At 38.9% G+C, this 18,562-nt stretch overlaps 1 protein-coding gene across 8 annotated transcripts in view; it reads right to left on the bottom strand.

Annotated features, from left to right (window-relative positions):
- LOC5577895 (Down syndrome cell adhesion molecule-like protein Dscam2) overlaps nt 1–18,562 on the bottom strand; it is a 574,667-nt gene that overhangs the window by 101,218 nt on the left and 454,887 nt on the right. For all 8 annotated transcript variants that reach the window (XM_021842939.1, XM_021842944.1, XM_021842942.1 and 5 more), the window contains exon 8: nt 17,781–17,925. In XM_021842939.1, the coding sequence (XP_021698631.1) occupies nt 17,781–17,925 (145 nt within the window). The remainder of the gene's footprint in view (nt 1–17,780; nt 17,926–18,562) is intronic.

The following is an 18,562-nucleotide window of genomic DNA, read 5'->3' as shown; positions in this document are numbered from 1 at the left end:
GATACACCAAGATGAAAAGAAGATTCGGTTATTACATAATAACGTCGAGCTGTGGGTGGACTTCAGTGTAGGTGGTAAGAGATCGCGCTGTATTGAACATGTTGTATTATGTGAAACCATGATAAACTTTGATGGTGAGGAGGATAGACAATTGGAGCAAGATGCCGCTCAGATCAGCTCCTTGGTACTCACTGAAGAAGAAAGGCAGGCCTGGAAAGAGCTACAGAAGGAGTTTGAGGATATATTTTCAGATCAGAAACCTGGTCTGACCAGCGAGTACTGCCACGAAATTTTGGTGGAAGATGACACGCCTTTCAACCAGAAACAGTATCCTATTCCTTTCTCCCGGGTCAGCAAGGTCGATGAGAAATTGCATCTAATGGAGCAGTGGGGTGTGATTTCCCGTAGCGCAACGGCCTATGTGAATCCTCTTGTTACCACCGTTAAGAAAAACGGAGATGTCAGAGTGTGCCTAGATGCGCGCAGACTTAACAAGGTGCTAGTCAAAGACCATGAAAAGCCACCCAATATACAGGAGATTTTGCAAAAATTCCATGGCTCTAAGTACTTTTCCACAATCGATTTGACCGCCTCTTACTGGCAAATTCCTATAAAACATGAGCATCGGAAATATACTGGATTCATGCATAATTCAAAAACATACGTTTTCAACGTCTTACCATTTGGGTTGAACACGGCAGTCGCCAGCTTTTCTAGAGCGATGGACCTCATCCTTGGTCCTGAGATATTGGAGTTCGTAGAAAAGTACATAGATGATTTGATGGTACATTCGGCTACTTTTTCGGAGCACATAACTCATCTACGCCGTCTCTTTTTGCGACTTAGAGATGCTGGCCTCAAAGTTAGCATATCTAAATCCACTTTTTTCCAAGAGCAAGTGGATTTTTTGGGGCATATAATAGGACAGAATGGTATTTCTATTGATCCCGCTAAAACAGCAGCGATACGAAATTTCCCAACTCCAACATCTGTACAAGATCTTCGCAGCTTCATGGGACTAGCCAGTTACGTTGCACGTTTTGTTCCCAATTTCGCTATGAAAGCCAGACCCCTCTACGACCTGCTCCAAAATCATCGAACATGGAGTTGGGGTACAAGCCAAGCCCGAGCATTCCTGGAGTTGAAAGATTTGTTCCTCGAACATACCATGTTGAACCATCCGAACTTCAATCAACAGTTTGTTGTACAAACAGACAGTTCTATTAGAGGCATAGGAGCTGTTTTGTTGCAGAAGGATGAGTTTGATAATAATCGAATTATTTCTTATGCCAGTCGGGCCCTCAAACCCGCTGAAGCAAATTACACCGTTACGGAATTGGAAGCGCTGGCTATTATTTGGGCGCTAGATAAATGGCGACAATATCTTTTAGGGCGGCCAATTAAAATAATGACTGATCATAAGGCGCTTATTTTTCTAAAACAATGTAAGTTGCTCAACGGACGGTTGACTCGCTGGATACTATTTTTGCAACAATACGACTTTGAGATCGAGCATGTCAAGGGTTCAACCAACACCATCGCAGACGTGCTTTCACGGTATCCTCCGGGTACGCGAAGCCGGGAAGTAAAAGATGACGAATCATTATTCACGATAGCCCGATTGTCAGCATCCGAACGAGAGTTGCGTGCCTCCATGAAAGATCTGGAAGAACTTCAAGATCAGGATCTACAGATTAAGAAAATCAAGCAAAGCTTTTCCAATACCGACGTGGTAACGAAAGGAAAGAACCGGTACAAAATGGGGGATAAAATACTATTCATGCGCACCATTAAAGATGGAGATTGGCGAATCTGGTTACCAAAAGCATTGATTCCGAACTTGCTCAAAGTCTACCATGAGGAGAAGGGTCATTTCGGCGTCTATAAAACCACAAATTCTATCAAACGATCAGTTTATTGGAGAGGAATGCGTAATGATATTAAAAACTTCATCAAGCAATGTTTGGTTTGCCAGCTTGCCAAAATCCAGAATTTCAAACTGGTAGGCAAATGTCGGAGTATCCTTCCACGAGAAAAGAACCAAATCATTTCAGTGGATCTATATGGTCCACTTCCCATCGGCACCGCAGGCGTGAGACACATCTTTGTTATTTTGGATGTTTTCACCAAGTTTGTAACGCTTTGTAGCATCAGAAAACCCACAGCCCCTGTACTGTGGCGGCGTATTGAGAAATATATCAAAGACCATGGGAAACCAGAAGCGCTACTTTGTGATCAGGGCACCCAGTTTACGTCGAAAGTTTGGGCAGCAAACTGTGAACTTCAAGGAATAAGACTGATTCACACTTGCGTACGTCACCCACAAGCCAACCCGGTCGAAAGAGTTATGCGAGAGATTTCACGCTTGTGCCGCACTTACTGCCAGGAAAACCACAAAACATGGGCCAACAAGATAGGAAATTTTGCCGAATTGCTGAACGCGGTATGCCACGAATCAACAAATTGTTCGCCGTATGAGCTGCAGTTTGGAGTGAAGCCTACAGATACTCTTCGAAACCTGATTAAATACCCATCCGGGGATGCTGCGTGCGTAAATTTGGAAGCCGTAAGAGCAACTATGAGAAGAAAAGCCAATGCTCGAAATAGTAAGGCCCCACCCCGAACAAAGGTGTTTCGCGTTGGTGAACTGGTACTTCTTCGAGCCAATCCGATGTCTTCTGAATTGGAAGGAGAGATTAAAAAGTTTTTCATGATCTACGAGGGACCATATAAAGTTGAAAAGATTTGCCAGGACGACGTATATATCTTAACCCATCCACACCATGGAAAGGAAAGAGGACGGTTTCATGTTAGCTCACTGAAGCCGTACTTCGGCCCAAATGGGCCACCTCAGTAAAGAAAAATTTATCAGACTAGGAGTGGCAAAAAAAAAATGAAACCGCGAAACTGCAGAATGTGCCATTCCTAGTGATCGCTGGAGGGGGGTGTTGTAACGGACCACCCTAACAGATAAAGCTGAGTTTGATCAGTAGAGTGGAAAGAGAGGCAGTTTACTCCTTATTGGGTAAGTGATCGGAAGCTTTGCTTACGGCGGGTTATAATTCGATAGTTATCAGTAGTTCTCTTAATTAATCGGTCGAGTTATCGTAACGGATATTATCTTTCATCTGCCTGGCACGAGCCTCAATGACTCTTTTGCCTGAAGGGCTGTTCGATAGCATCAAAAAACAGTAGACGTGAATTTCCGTTTCACCGTATAAAACTGTTGTTCTTTCGTGGGTCTATTTGTGAAACAAACAGGCTGTTCCCTTTGCATTAGAAATTTCTTCCTTTTGCCACATATAATGTTCAACTGGTGAACTTCAACACATTAGTTATTGGAACGACGAAGATAGGTGCATATTTATTCTTAAACTACCGAAATTCTAAATTTATTAAATTGGAACTTAAACTACTGACTACACAAAACACAACAAATAACGTATCGCTATGACAGCCAGAGTAAAGGTTACGCTCAAGAAGATGATGGAGGATAGATCAACACTGCCTCGGACAGAGTGTATGATCTAAGCCAACAGTGTAGCTATAGCATGCAATGATCCCTCTCTCATCTATGCTGGTCATAGTTGACGTAGATGTGGTTGATATATTTTGCGAATATCGTCTCACACAGGCAGATCAGTCCCATCCATGTGTTAACTGACCGCTCGCCGATTGATGGAGCGCGATGAGTGCCCACGTTGGTAGTGGACATTCGATCCAACCATAGATAAACGGATCTGATATCCAACAAGGGCAATTCCAAAAATTTGACTTATGATTAGCCCCGCAATTTGAGCATATAAACTTGGTGGTATCTTCTTTCACTGGACAGACGTCCTTAACGTGAAAAGAACTTCCGCAAATCATGCATTTAGCATTCATACGACATTTTTTTGTATCATGACCCCACTTTTGGCACCGACGGCACTGGGGTAATTTCCTCCAGGTTTCTGGAAATGTTCCCATGTCACACGGACTTCGAACATAAGTCTTGCTTTTTCTAAAGCTTTAATATTATTTAGTTCTTTTTTGTTAAAGTGAACTAAATAATATTCTTGAGAAAGCCCTTTCCGAACAATGCCAGATTGGGTTCTCTTTTTCATAATGATTACTTGGACTGGGGAAAATCCAAATAAATCATTAATTCCATTTTTGATCTCTTCAGGAGAAGATGTTTATTTTCAGCTATTTAAAAAGTTTTGAGAAAGCATAAGTTATAAGCATTGAAATGCGTTTGGAACTCAACACGAATTTCGGATATTTTTGTCCATTTTATGAAATTTAGCTATAGTGTGATCGCTTTTACAAGGCTTATTTATTGTTGAAAAATGTATTTATTAATCGTCATTTTGGCCTCTATTAGATCAACTTTTTTATATTATACTGAAGCTGATTTAGGATTTTTTAAGATACTTATTTCATGCTTATGTTTAACAAGTGGAAATAGCTGAAGTGCGACGCAAATTAAACGTTAGTTCGTCTTCTGAATATCCTTTTATACATGTACATTTGTTTAGTGGAATATTGGCTTTTTAATTGGGGGAAACATGTCTTGTTCAGCTCATTAGGAAAACAATCTTGACTAGTCGAATGAGAATCTTTGGAAACGTTTAATAAGTGGCGATTCAACTTTTGTTCATTCTAATGCTTAACGTTGAACATTGTCCTAAGCTCGGTTAAAAAAGTACCTTCTCAGCACATTATAGAGCAAATTTTTTATTCAGCTGTCATTACAATTATTGAACAATAACTAAACATACATGCTTGTTTGTGGCTCTGAATTGTTAGTTGGGCATAACTGCACATTCGAAGCACTGACTGACAGCACTGCTTCAAGAAATCTTGGGTTATATACGAGACCTATATACGAGGCTAAAACTGACGCAACTGGTTACACAGCGCAAAAAAAAATGACGTTTTCGCGTGTTGATTTGAGGTCGCTGAATCTGATGCCTTTTTCAGAAATGTTCCAGCTACAGGTCGTGGTAGTTTTATAAAACACTGGTTTCATTTATGTTTACATAAAACTTAAAGTATGATTTATCAAACCTTTTTGTAATATAATATACCAAGCATGGACTTCAACTTTCAATTTAGATATAATTTAGTTGAAATTGCAAGATAAAATTTAGATAAAGTCGATTTTTTCAACATGCCTGCAGTCTCCTTACAAGATTCTTCGTTTCTCTTGTATGGCAAAATACAATACTTTCCTGAATCACCAAAAACATAACTTTTGACCATCGACAGTATTAAGAATACATCAAAACACAAAATGCACATGGTGCGCACTTTCACAACGATGAAAAGGTTGTATTCGAACTTATTGAATACTCTGTAAACAAGAACTGTCGAGTGTTGCTAAATGAGAGCTAGTAAATCACAACTGTTGTACAAAGTACGACAGCCAGAAGGTAAAACCGCGGAAATACAACTGAAAACAGCCAATTTCTTATGGAAATTCTAAATTTTTATAGTTATACGTTAATTTTGGTGAATTATGAAATTTTCGATATCGGAATCGTTTTTTGTTTTAGACATGAATCTTTGATAGTGCCGTCAATAGTCATGCAAATCATTGATTCGAAGAATTGAAACAAAAAGACGCGTGAAATAAACCGAATCTTGTCAAAACCATTCATTTCTATAAGTTATGAAAACAAGAAAGAAAAGGAGCATTCATGCTTTGAAAATGTCTCTTGTTAATTTGATATTTTTAAGAGGGCGGTCATTCGTATTAATGTTATCCCGTTTTATATTACATTGTGTATTGTAATCCTTTTTTCAACAACAATTCAAAATATTTTGGATTCTTGTTTTTTTTCTGGTTTTGCGTCCCAACTGGAACAAAGCCTGCTTCTCAGCTTAGTGTTCTTGAGCACTTCCACAGTTATTAACTGAGAGATTTCTTTGCCAATATATTATTTTTGCATTGGTATATCGTATGGCATCGTATGAAGATAATCTATGTCCTGGAAAGTCGAGGAAAAACTTTCTTTACGAAAAGATCTTCGACCGGTGGGATTCGAACCTACGACCCTAATCTTGGTTTTGCTGAAAAGTTGCGCGTTTACTGCTACGGCTATCGGCCCCACATAGAAATTTGGATGTCTCCGCCTGCTCGGGACTACCGGTGAACTAATCCGAAGCCAATATGTGGAGGTACAAAACGGGATGGAATAAGTTTCGGGCTTTGGTTGCCAACTTGTCCGGAACGGTCATATGCCGGGTTATAAGCCTTCGATCTGAGGAATGAAACAGGGCACGGCGGCGTCGACGGCGTCCTGAAAAGTAGTCGGGTATTGAAACTAATTAATCACTATCGACGTCCAACCGGCGACCGAAAGCGGTACGAAGCATGGGAAGGAATTTTATTATGAAGCAAAACCTGTAGGATGTGATACGGCGCGCGTCTCCGACCAATCCTTGCAAGGATGATCCTTCCGTTTGTTCGTTCCGCTCACAGATTGGCAGCCGGGACACCAAAGATTGATTTCCATACGAACTAATAAATTTTATTTGATTCAGAATCCATTTGGAAATTTCTCCACGTCGGATGATGAAGCAATTTCACGGAGTGGAGTTTATGGATTCAGTAGATGGATGGGAAAATCAATATATGAGGCGAGAACGGTTCTAACTGACTGGCAAATGTGTTGAAACTGTGCGATAAAAATGGTTTTAGGGTTGTGAAAATGGAAATTACTAAACAATTAAAATTTGAATAAAATGTTCCAATGTTTCCATTACAGATATCATGATCAGTAAAAAAAATCAAATTATCGTTTGGAGTCCCATGCGACACTAGAATAGAGTTATTCGATTACCTAGAAGCAATACATTAGAGCAAAGATTTTCCATGAAGAAAAACCAAAAACTTTGAAATTGTGTTCTTCTTTATCTTTCTGGAATTACGTCGCAACTGGGACAAAGCCTGCTTCTTAGCTTGTTCATGAGCACCTCCACAGTGATTAATGAGAGCTTTATTTGAAAATTGGTGTTTGAAAATCACAATATTTGACTTCAGCATTTATTCTGAGTCCGCAAAATATTACAAGAGGAGTTTATCAGAAACCTATAATGGAACTCAGAAGGTTAGTGCGAAGTTGACTTAAAACAAATGAATTAAGGAATTCATCGACAATTACGTTAAAGCATTTGAAAAGAAAGCTTCACCTAATCTCCAGGGATTCTACCTGGGATTCCTCAAGTTATTTTTCTTTCGATTTTCGAAAAATCACTCCAGAATTTATTCCCAGAAATTGTTTTTGGGAGTACGTCGAATTTTTATAACGAGTTTAGGTATTTTTTGGAATGCATCTTTGGCATCTAGCAGAAATTTTTTCCAAAACACAAGGGATTTTTTTCATTAATTCCAGCAAAGAACTTACTGTAAAATTCAATGAGATTCCTCATTTTTTTTTTCTAAGAGTACATTTTCGGGAATTGTTCTGTATACATTTATAGTTTTTTTTAATTCATTCAACAATTTTAACATTTATTTACGAACTTAATCAATTTTTCTTGAATTTATTCTTGTAGTTCTCTTGAAGAGTTCTTTAAATGTTTTTCAAATAATCTTATAGAGCGTTCTGATAATAATTTTATGATTTAACGGCAAGTACCACCAGTGAAAAAGTGTAATGATTTTTCTTTGGATTAGTCCAAACATTCAAACAGGAGTTCTTTCAAAAAACCATAAGGAACATTTTCAGAGATTTTTTCCAGGAATTCTTCTAACCCTTACCTCGAGTTTTACTATCATTTATCAATACATATTTCTAAGAACATAAAAAATCATGTTCATTATTCAAAGGATATTTCTTAACATATTGCTTCTTGGCTTCCACAAGTCTCAATAAGAGATATTAAAAAAAAAAACTCATGAGGAAATCCATGGAGGCGTTCTCCCTGAAGTATTTCATGAAGAAATTCTTTTAGAAACATCTGGATAAGTATTCGAAGAATGAATGGGGAAATTTATGTACAATTAACTGAATGAGTTTCTGCAAAAATTCTTTTAAATCATGCTTGACTAGATTCCAACAAGAAGTTCTGATGAAAATACTGAAGGATATTCAAAGTTTTTCTCAATGATATTTCCAAAAAAACTGTTGCTAAAATCTTAGACGAAATACATGGAAAATTTATGGCCAAGTTCCAGAAAAAATATCAGGAGTAATATCTGAAAAATAGTAAGTGCGATCCTAAAAAAAAAAGAAATCCCTGAAGTAGTTTCCGTACAAATCTCTGCAACATGATGTACTATAAAACATTGAACTACGAAAGACATTCATGTCAATTTTTCTTCCATGGATTCGTTGGAGACATAATTGCGAGATACCTGGAAACATTCGAGAATTATTCATGTAAGAAATGTTAGTGGACCCGTTACTCAGCCAACAAATTGAATCAAAATGTTTTTTGGATCCAATTTGCTCAGTGTGAAAGCAGGATGGAAGTCCTTCATAATTTATGGTTTCATGCAAAAAGGGCGCAGAGGTTTAATATAATTATCGTTTTGCGTAAAATTCGTAAATACACTTTTGTGGTCGCTTGCCCCTCTCTGATTCCTGGCTACGCCCATGTTAGACTTTTTACACACGGGTATTTCAAATTACAGTCCTCATGATTTATCTACTTCTTTAGATTACTTCTCGTTCTTCATGAGAGAGTACTTCTTTCAACTACGTACAGTCAGTAACATAAATTAGTAACCAAATGCTGTATTTCCATACAAAACGCTCAAGTTTGGGGTGCTGTATCTCAGCTTATGGTAGTCCGAATTGGTTGAAATTTGGATGACGAACTACAAATAACTTGAAATTTTCCCTGTAAGGGAATTATTACATTACAAATATTACAAACCGTTACTGCTTTTGAACTTTTGATTGGAAAAATCACCCAAAAATATATGTTAAAATTCAAGTTATGTCTGATGTTCTGCCAAAATTTAATTCAAATCGGTCCATAAGTAACTAAGATATAACTTACCAAAGTTGATCATTTTGTATGGAAAATCGAAAAAGTTGCAATTGTTTTGTCCAATACTGTATCTGTAGTGGCGCAATGTCGAAATTGGCCTCAAGCGCTGCTGTGGGAGTTGTAGAGAACGCACCAGACATCGCCATCAAGCACATCCTTTGGAGATGAACCAATTTTGATTGGATTGTTCTCACTTCGCCCTTTTGCCACCATACAAGACATCCATATGCCAATATTGGTCGAACAACTGTTGTGAAAATCCATTTGATATATTTGGGTTTGAGACCCCAAGTTTTACCATAGGTTCGCCGGCATTGACCGAAGGCCATGTAAGCTTTTTTGACTCTGAAATCAATGTGAGGTGTCCATGAATGTTTGTAATCTAGAATGACTCCGACATACTTTACTTGATCAGTCACATTAATCTCAGTGCCAAAAAAGACGTAAAGGTTTCGTTTTTCCGTAAAAAGAACAATAGATGTTTTATTCGGGTTAACCGAAAGGCCATATTGGCGACACCAACTCTCGACTACCTGTAGAGCACTTTGCATCAGGTCAAATAGGGTGCTTATGCACATATCAACTATCAGAGCTAGATAGTCGTCGGCAAATCCATAAGTTGGAAAACCGCAATTATTTAGTTGCCTCAATAGCGTATCTGCTACGAGATTCCACAAAAGTGGTGACAAGACTCCCCCTTGGGGGCATCCGCAAACACTCAATTTTCGAATTGCTGCTTGACGCAATGTCGAGAAGAGATGTCGGTTTTTAGGTAGCCCATGGTTTCGTGCGGTTTCCAATATGGCATCGAAAGATAGGTTATCAAAGGCACCCTCAATATCCAAGAAAACACCCATGCAGGATTGCTTCTGAGCGAATGCTTTCTCGATATCGTATACAGCTTTATGTAAAAAAGTCGCAGTGGACTTTCCAGATTGGTAAGCATATTGATTCACATGAAGAGGCATGTTTGCTAAATAAACATCACTGATGTGATGATCGATAATGCGTTCCAGACATTTCAGAAGAAAAGAGGTCAGACTGATTGGTCTAAAACTCTTCGCTTCTTCATACGACGCACGTCCTCCTTTCGGGATAAACTTTACAGTAATATCACACCAGGATCTGGGAATGTACCAGGTAGCAAAACTGCTTACAAGTAGCTTTTTCAAAACCTTCTTGTATGCCTTGCGAGCCGACTTGAACGACTCTGATCCAGCTGAACGGCGTCTGTTCCAACTCCTTCTATATTGTTTCCTGAGTCTAGTCAGATCGAAATTCCACCATGGGGTCCCTCTTGTAGTCTTTACAGACCGCAGAGGACATGCTTCTTCAAAAGCTTCCATAATGTAGGATGTTGTAGTATCAACGGCATCATCCAGATCACTTTGATTTTCAATGGACGGAGAATATCCATAATATTTGGTCGCAACCAATTCAATATAGAGTTCCCAGTTTGTTGACCGGGGATTGCTAAAACGCAAAATCTGCGCAATTACATTTGAATGTTCAAAGAAGATGTAGCGATGATCATCAGCGATTGCCTATGTTAAGTAATCCAAGGTCTGTACTACTTAAGTACCGTAATTTCGGGTGAAATTGATCATTTTTCACGATTTTTTTAGTCTGTTTTCTATAATGTTAACAATGCCAAACAACTAAATGCAGGAAAACAAGTACGAGGGTGAACCTCATCGACTCATGTACCGAAATTTTCTAACAAATGTCATTTTAGTGTTAACAAATACCTCTAAAAACAAAAATCCGAGGATCTCATTTCGGGGTGAAATTGATCACTGGTCAATGCCATTTTTGTTAGTTTCCAAAACAACTCTATATGATAAATTAGAGCTCCCTGAATCCGAATATGCTAGTCAAATTCTTAACAATGCAATATTTATATAAATAACGAATAGTTAAATTTTAAGAATTACGCGGAAAACGCCTAAATGTATGCAATTTCCTTAGGAATTCAATGGTATCTAACAGAAATTCAATCATTTCAACCATATGAGCTAATTGGTACAAGTTTTGGTGATGAAATCTGGTTTGGGGATATATCTCAAACATTCTCACAAACTTTCAGGTTTATACCATGTTCAAATCCTTGCTTATAAATAGAAGTTCATAGGTGTTTGTCAATACTGTACCGTGCATGATTTTGAAATTTTAGGTTATTTTCATACTAATCAACATTCTTTAACGAAAAAAAACTTCACAACACACAATTCGACAATAGTTACGACAAGCAACGTTCATTTACTGCAGCTCACATTGATATTTGTGCTCCATTACGAATAAATAAAATCGTGTGATACGATGATCAATTTCACCCTTCTGATCAATTACACCCGATTTTACGGTATTCCATCAGACTGGAGCCTCTCAAATTGATATCTGAGCTGCCCCAGATGATGTGATGAGCATTTGCATCACTGCCCACAATCAGTGGAAGATCTTTTGTTACGCAGTGTACGACAACTCGTTTGAAATCATCCGTTGAGGATGGTTCATCATGTGGTAAATATACCGAACAATAGACGTTTTTCCTGTTGAGGTCACCAACAGAAACATCGATTGTGACAGCACATACATCTCTGGTAGTTAACTCAGAAACGAGTGTACACTAAAACCTCAATTTAAGTCACTTTTTTTTTTACGAAGTAAACTCAATTTACGTCACTTTTTTTACGCAGTGCGTGAATTGAGTTTTGACAATTCTGTGGGAAATTATTGACCTCCGGTTAGGGAAACCGGTGGAAAGCCATACAATATGGGTATTTTCGGAACGGGCACGATGAGGGGATGACGAAAATCGATGTCCGACGCCATTTTGGAATCCAAGATGGCGACCTCTCGGTTGGGAAAATCGTTGGAAACCAATACAATATGGGTATTTTCGGAACGGGCACGATGAGGGGATGACAAAAATCGATGTCTGACGCCGTTTTGGAATCCAAGATGGCGACCTCTGGTTTGGGAAAACCGTTGGAAACCCATACAATATGCGTATTTTTGGAACGGGCACGATGAGGGGATTACGAAAATCGATGTCCGACGCCATTTTGTAATCCAAGATGGCGACCTCTGGTTTGGGAAAACCAAGATGACGACCCCTAGTTTGAAAAAATCGTTGGAAACTCATGCATTATGGGTATTTTCGGAACGAGCACGGCGAGGGGATGACGAAAATCGATGTCCGACGCCATTTTGGAATCCAAGATGGCGACCTCCGTTTGGAGAATATTGTTGAAGAAAATTGATGTCTGACGCTATTTTTAAATTCAATTCACCAAACCCTCAATCAACGAAGTCTGTTTTTACGCAAATTCAATTGACATCACTTGTTTAACGAATCATTGAACCATTTGCTTACATTAAGGCGAAGTAGGCCGTCATTGAAATTTGTACTGGGCATCGATAATTGTGGCCAATCCGTCTCACGATTGCGAATTAAAGAAAATCACTAGTATTTGCACTGACATAGCTGAAAATGTATCAGCATACTTTCTGTATGTAAGAGTTTAGATTTTATGCTATAAATAAGTATAATAAATGTACAACTACTTAAGTTTGTAGATACTTAGGCCTATATATCGTGGAGTCCTTGGAAGTACAAAAACATCGACACAACTCAATACAACATTTCGTTTGCTAATATGGACGGTAAGAGGCCTTTGCAATATAGTACTGACCCGATTTTGTCTGCCTTTTTTAAATTTGTCAAAAAATTGTTATTGTCATGTTTCACCCCGTTTATATTGATGATAATGCACGCATGGGCATAGCCAGAGGGGACAATGACAATGCCTTGTATTGAGTGTTAAAAATCGATATCACCAATATAAGGGAGGGGGGGATCCAAAGGTTTTTATTCAATGGAGTTCTTGGAGCACCAAAACATCCGTATAAATCAATAAAATATTCCGTTGACTTAAGTGAATGGTTAAGAGACTGTGCCATATTAAAAAACTACCTATAGACCATTGATCACGTTTGTAGATTCAAAGGCCTTTATTCAATGAAGTCGTTGGAGGACCTAGGGTATCGGTACAAATTATAATAATACTCATTTTACTGCTACATAGAGTTACTGCGCACGTGCTGTAGCCTTAGGTGCAGGAGCTTCATTGCTTGCAAGCGCACGGGAGCTCTGTACATTGTGAGACCTTTTTTGGTGCGCCTCATTATTCTTGAGATGTGTCTCAATGAGGTCTCATGTGCTCCGTCACATGTGCTGTTTAAAATTCAGCGCAATAATTGAAGTGATGACAAAATTTTTCAACGAGGATCGAAATTGTAACTCTCGGATCATGAGTCTTCGACCATATCATGTAGACCATCAAGACACCTGCATAATGAGGCGAAAATAGTTGTAGAGGCTCTTCATTACTAAGCAGTTGTTTCACAACTTGGAAACCGATGGTGAGCCGTAGCGCCGAGCAGCGCATGAGACGAGTCTCATCGGGAGCACATCGACTTGCGCGCGCTTTTAGAATTTTCGTGAGCCTCCGGCTAGCGCAGCACACTAGGATTCCGATGAGCTGAGAGACGGTTTGGTTGGAGGCTCGTCAGTACATTTATGTGCTCCTGAGAAGTATGTAGTGCTACATATAAATAAGGGCCTGTGTCATATTAAAAAAGGATCTATTGATAATTGGTTACGCTTGTAGATCCTAAGACCTATATTCGATATAGATCTTGGAGGTCCTAGGACATCACACAAATTAATACAATACACTGTTTACTCACATGAATGGTTAGGGGCCTGTGGAGTATTTGAAAAATAACTTCTAATCTCTTATTACGATCGTAGATCCCAAGACCTATATTCAATGGAGTCCTTGGAGGACCTAGGACATCCGCACAAATTATTACAATACACCGTTTACTCACATGAATGGTTAGGGGCCTGTGGAGTATTTGAAAAATAACCTCTAATCTCTTATTACGCTCGTAGATCCCAAGACCTATATTCAATGGAGTCCTTGGAGGACTTGGGCATCCGTATAAATTATTACAATACACCGTTTACTCACATGAATGGTTAGGGGCCTGTGGAGTATTTGAAAACATTGTATTGTAAGTATTGTGAGACAATGTTCTACATAGAAATGATAAATTGATCTCCGTTAACTCATGTAGAATCATAAGCCCAAACTCCAAAGAGTTCTTGGAAGACTTTAACTTGTACACATTCTAGCCTGATTTAGAACCCAATGTATTAATAATATGTTAACACTTCAGTCGTCGCGCTGTTGTATTTTGTACAACACTGGTGAAAAATCCTCGCTTTTCGATCACAACAGCAGCGTGATGGTTCTGACGGTGGCCAATCGCGCGACGACTGGAAGGTTAATGGTGCTAAAAGAGCATATATTTTCTAAATAATATAAATTAATTAAATACAAGTAGGCTCCAAACGGCAAAACCTCGTTTTACGAACTGAGCTCCCTCGTTTTACGCACTGATTCAATTTACGCACCAACTCAATTTACGCACCCCGATCTAGTTCGTAAATTGAGGTTACAGTGTAGCAACGATTGCTTTATTAACAAGCACGCATGCGCGGGGCATGGAGCACGAAAAAGACCAGCAACGAAAAATACAGATCGGAATCTATTTCAAGTCGCCAAAGGCGAAAGAGCACATAATACACTGTGTAAAACGCATAATGCGAATCCATATAGGCAGTGTTGTGAAAAACTCAATTTCTCACAACTCACGCTTGAGATTTATCATGTGTGAGTTGTCAATCATGCAACTCAGCAGTCAAAAAATCATGGATGAGTTGGCTCACCTTTTTAACTCATTGTCTCGTATTTCTGCAGTTTACTCAAACACGGCAATAATTTGTTGTTAGTCTGGTAAAGTTATAGTAATCCTTTCTAACGTAAACAACAACATTCGGGTTTCACAAGTTTTTGCTGGGTTTTGCGACTGAATCATTTTTTACGGTTTGAGTTGATTGAGTTGATTTTGCATCAAAATCTCAAGCTTGAGATTTACGAAGCAGATCTCTAATGAGTTTGCTCTCACGGGTGTGCGTATTGATTGAGATTTTGAGTGTGAGTCTATCAACACTGCATATAGGTGATAATTTAAATTAAATGTCAACATATTCATAATCCCACCCTTATTAAGCCTCAGGATAGAGACTGAAGAAGGGCAGCCGATTATCTCGGAGAAACACAAGGTCACCTGCATGCTTCGGGTAGCACAGGAAGTGCTCAATACTGTGGAGGGCGCCCTAATACCCCACAGGCTCCGTTAGCGGTTAGGTTTTATTTAGACCTCTCTAACCATTCATTCCTAGGCACGGTACGCATCACACCATGCATTAGGGGTCACCTGTGAGGTGGACTTTTACCACCGGAAATCAAAATCTAGATAATTTAGAAACTTGGGGTCTTCAGCAAAGTTGTTCTGGAGATGAAGCGCTATCTTATGGTACCTAATTTAATTCGGAATTTGACCGCTAGGTGGCACTAGTGAGCATGGAAGTTTTACTTTTGTTTTGCAGATATTTCAGTATCCTGACCATTTAGAAAGATGGCGTCTTCGACAAAGATGTTTAGTAAGTTAAGGACAATCATTGTTCGAGCTAGTTGATTCGAAATTTTGCCACTAAGCGGTGCTAGTGAGCATGAAACTTTTGTTTGCAGATATCTCAGGAGCCTGACCCCTTAGAAAGATAGCGTCTTCGGCAAAGTAGTTCAGTAGCTCAAGGGCTATCATTATTTGTGCCAAGAAATAGGATATTTTGTCACCAAGCGGGGCTAATAAGCATGGTATTTTTGTTTTGCGAATACAGCAGTACAACGCGCGACTATTCGCGTTACAAAAATTCACGCGACGACCGAAAGGTTAAGGCGATGTAGGCCGTCATTAAAATTTGTACGCGTCGTTGATGGTTGTTGCTGATACATCTCACGATTTCGAATCAAAGAAAATCATTCGGTTTTGCACTGATGCTGAAAAAGTATCAGCATACTTAATGTAGTATAGTGATACTTTTTCAAGTTAATATAAACTATCAAGACTGAGTATTATCACTTTGGAATGCAAGCTGAAAAGTCATCATTGTTGCCAAAACGAGTGACGGGATACTTTTGCCTTAAGTAAGCTTTTGAACAGTGTATAAAGATATGTATGAAATATTACGATTGTGCAGTATATTCCATCCTACGTATACCTTGTATTTGTACTGAATGCTTTGTTTTTCTTCGAAGCTCTAACTTTGGCATGCTGTATCTATGGAACTTAAAGAGATCTTGCTCCCCAGGAATATCTTAATATAAGTGTATCTATAGGAAGAAACTATCAGAACAAGTAATTGTTTTGATTATTGGCAACCTGATCGCCCATAGTGTATCGACATGTGGAGAGAAAATAGGGAATGAAAATCACATCGAGATCAGGAGGATATCGCGATAAGGAGAGCGAAAATGCATGCAGCATGAAGGAACCGAAAAAAACATCGACATAGGGCGAAATATCGAGGTGTAGAACATCGAGATGTGGTGAGTCGACTGTAATTTTGCATTTTAAAATCAGCTGATTCATTCGTTGTGAGTGATTCAACTGCGTGGGGTAATCATACTAGCTGCTTTTAACCCGTATAGGCCTGAGTTGAAGCAAAAATTCTAAAACCCCCACCGCTCAGCGAATTCTTAATGGATTCAAATGATTTTTTGTCAGTGTACTGGCACACATATCTAGTTTCTATAAGTGGACAGAGGAACGCGGAAATATTCCTGTGGTCGGAGTTATTCGGGTGGATCACTGGGTCAGGTCGGGTGAGAAGGGTACTGTGCGTTTGTGCTCCTGGAGGTAGGCAAATATCAAGTCACAGATAATTTGCGGAATCGGTTATAATGTGGCCACTACATGACAAAATTTTAAGAAAATTGCATAAGTGTAATCCTTATGAGAAATGATTGAATGGGATAACTATGAGTTTTGTATTTGATTAATCCTACAAATGACCATTTTCGGGTTCCGGGATGTCTCAAACTTACGATAAAGTGGCCAATTTGTATCTGAACATCTGTGTCATGCTTATGGGAACGCATTTTAGTGCACAATCATGTATGATTTCAACTTTTAGAGAATTTTAACGGTTTAGTATCCAACAATTCCTTAGCCGGTTCTTCCGGACATTACGTCCGAATGGCCACATCCGGGGCAAAACTCTTAATTTATAATGTTGAATTTCAGATCTTAATGATTTATGCAAATTAAAATGATTGTCATTGCATATAAATAAAGGTAACTTGGCATGTCCCAAAAAATAGCCCTTTTTTACTCGACTTGACCCAGTGATCCACCGGAATAACTCCGGCCACAGGAATATTTCCGAGTTCCTCTGGCCACTTCTAGAAACTATATATGTGGGCCAGTGAACTGACAAAAAATATTTGAATCCGTTAAGGATTCACTGAGCTGTTAGTGTTTCAGTACTTTTGCTTTCACTCAGGCCTATACGGGTTAAGTACACATACAGTACAACCATTGATCGGAATAACACATGTAGGGCAAGTCGCCTAATGTTGAACGGCTAAAAACGTCGCCTATTGTTGAACAGCCCGTGTATTTTTATGGCATGTTCAAAATTAGAGAGTATTTGGCCGTTCAACAATTGGAGATTTACCCTATAACTTGTTTTCATCTGACAGGTTTTACGTAGAACAGTGGTTCGATTGTTTCAATTTTGTTTATTTTCATAGTAGTAAATTTAAAACTACCATCAGGCACATAGAATCGAGTCTCATTTCGAGCAGTTGACTTACCTTCCATTGGTTGGCAGGGGGAACCCATCGAGCGTCCACGAGATATGAGGCGTTGGATTTCCCTGGGCGGAACACTTGAGTGATACGGCTGGTCCCGGTTGAAGGGTTTGCTCGATAAAGCTGTACACTAGCGATGGCGGGGCATCTGTGCAAGAAGAGGAGAAAAAAAAACAGAAAAATGAAAATAAAGATTGTGCAGCAAACGAGGAAGTGAGCATAAATGAGCACGGTTGGATAAACAAACCGCAAAGTGTGCTCTCGTCTGTCTAGGATTGCTTCAAGTTGGGCGAAAGCCAAAAGCTCCGCGCAGAATTGGCAAAGAGACCCGGTCGGAGTGTTTGGTCAGAAGTGGGTTAGGAGGCGCACCAGCAGCCGATTTACGAGAGTTGGCTGATAATTAATTTGCGGTTGAGTAATTTTCTCCGGATCTACCCGGCGCAAATTTTTTGCGGATCTTTTATAGGGCTGTACCGTGGTCGGGATATTAATTTCAATTTCCTTTTTTTTATTTCTTTATTAGTCGGGGGAGATAGCTAAACCATTAAATTTCTAAACTTCAAAACTATTGTGTTTATACAATATTGTTACCTTTTGCTACTAAATATGATCACTTTTGTTCGTACAAAAATTTTCGTGATATGAAAATGTCTCGAAGTTTTTTTTAATTTTTTTATTAGTATCATTTCTAACATAACATTGATTTCTTATAACTAGACAACACTATCATCCTCATTTGGTAAAACAAACTTAAGCGTTTATTAACATTTTGTCAACAACATATT

This window comes from Aedes aegypti, chromosome 2 (assembly GCF_002204515.2).
Source record: "Aedes aegypti strain LVP_AGWG chromosome 2, AaegL5.0 Primary Assembly, whole genome shotgun sequence".
Taxonomy (NCBI): Eukaryota; Metazoa; Arthropoda; class Insecta; order Diptera; family Culicidae; genus Aedes; species Aedes aegypti.
Note: the sequence above shows the minus strand (reverse complement) of the source record. Positions and strands in the feature narration are given on the sequence as shown.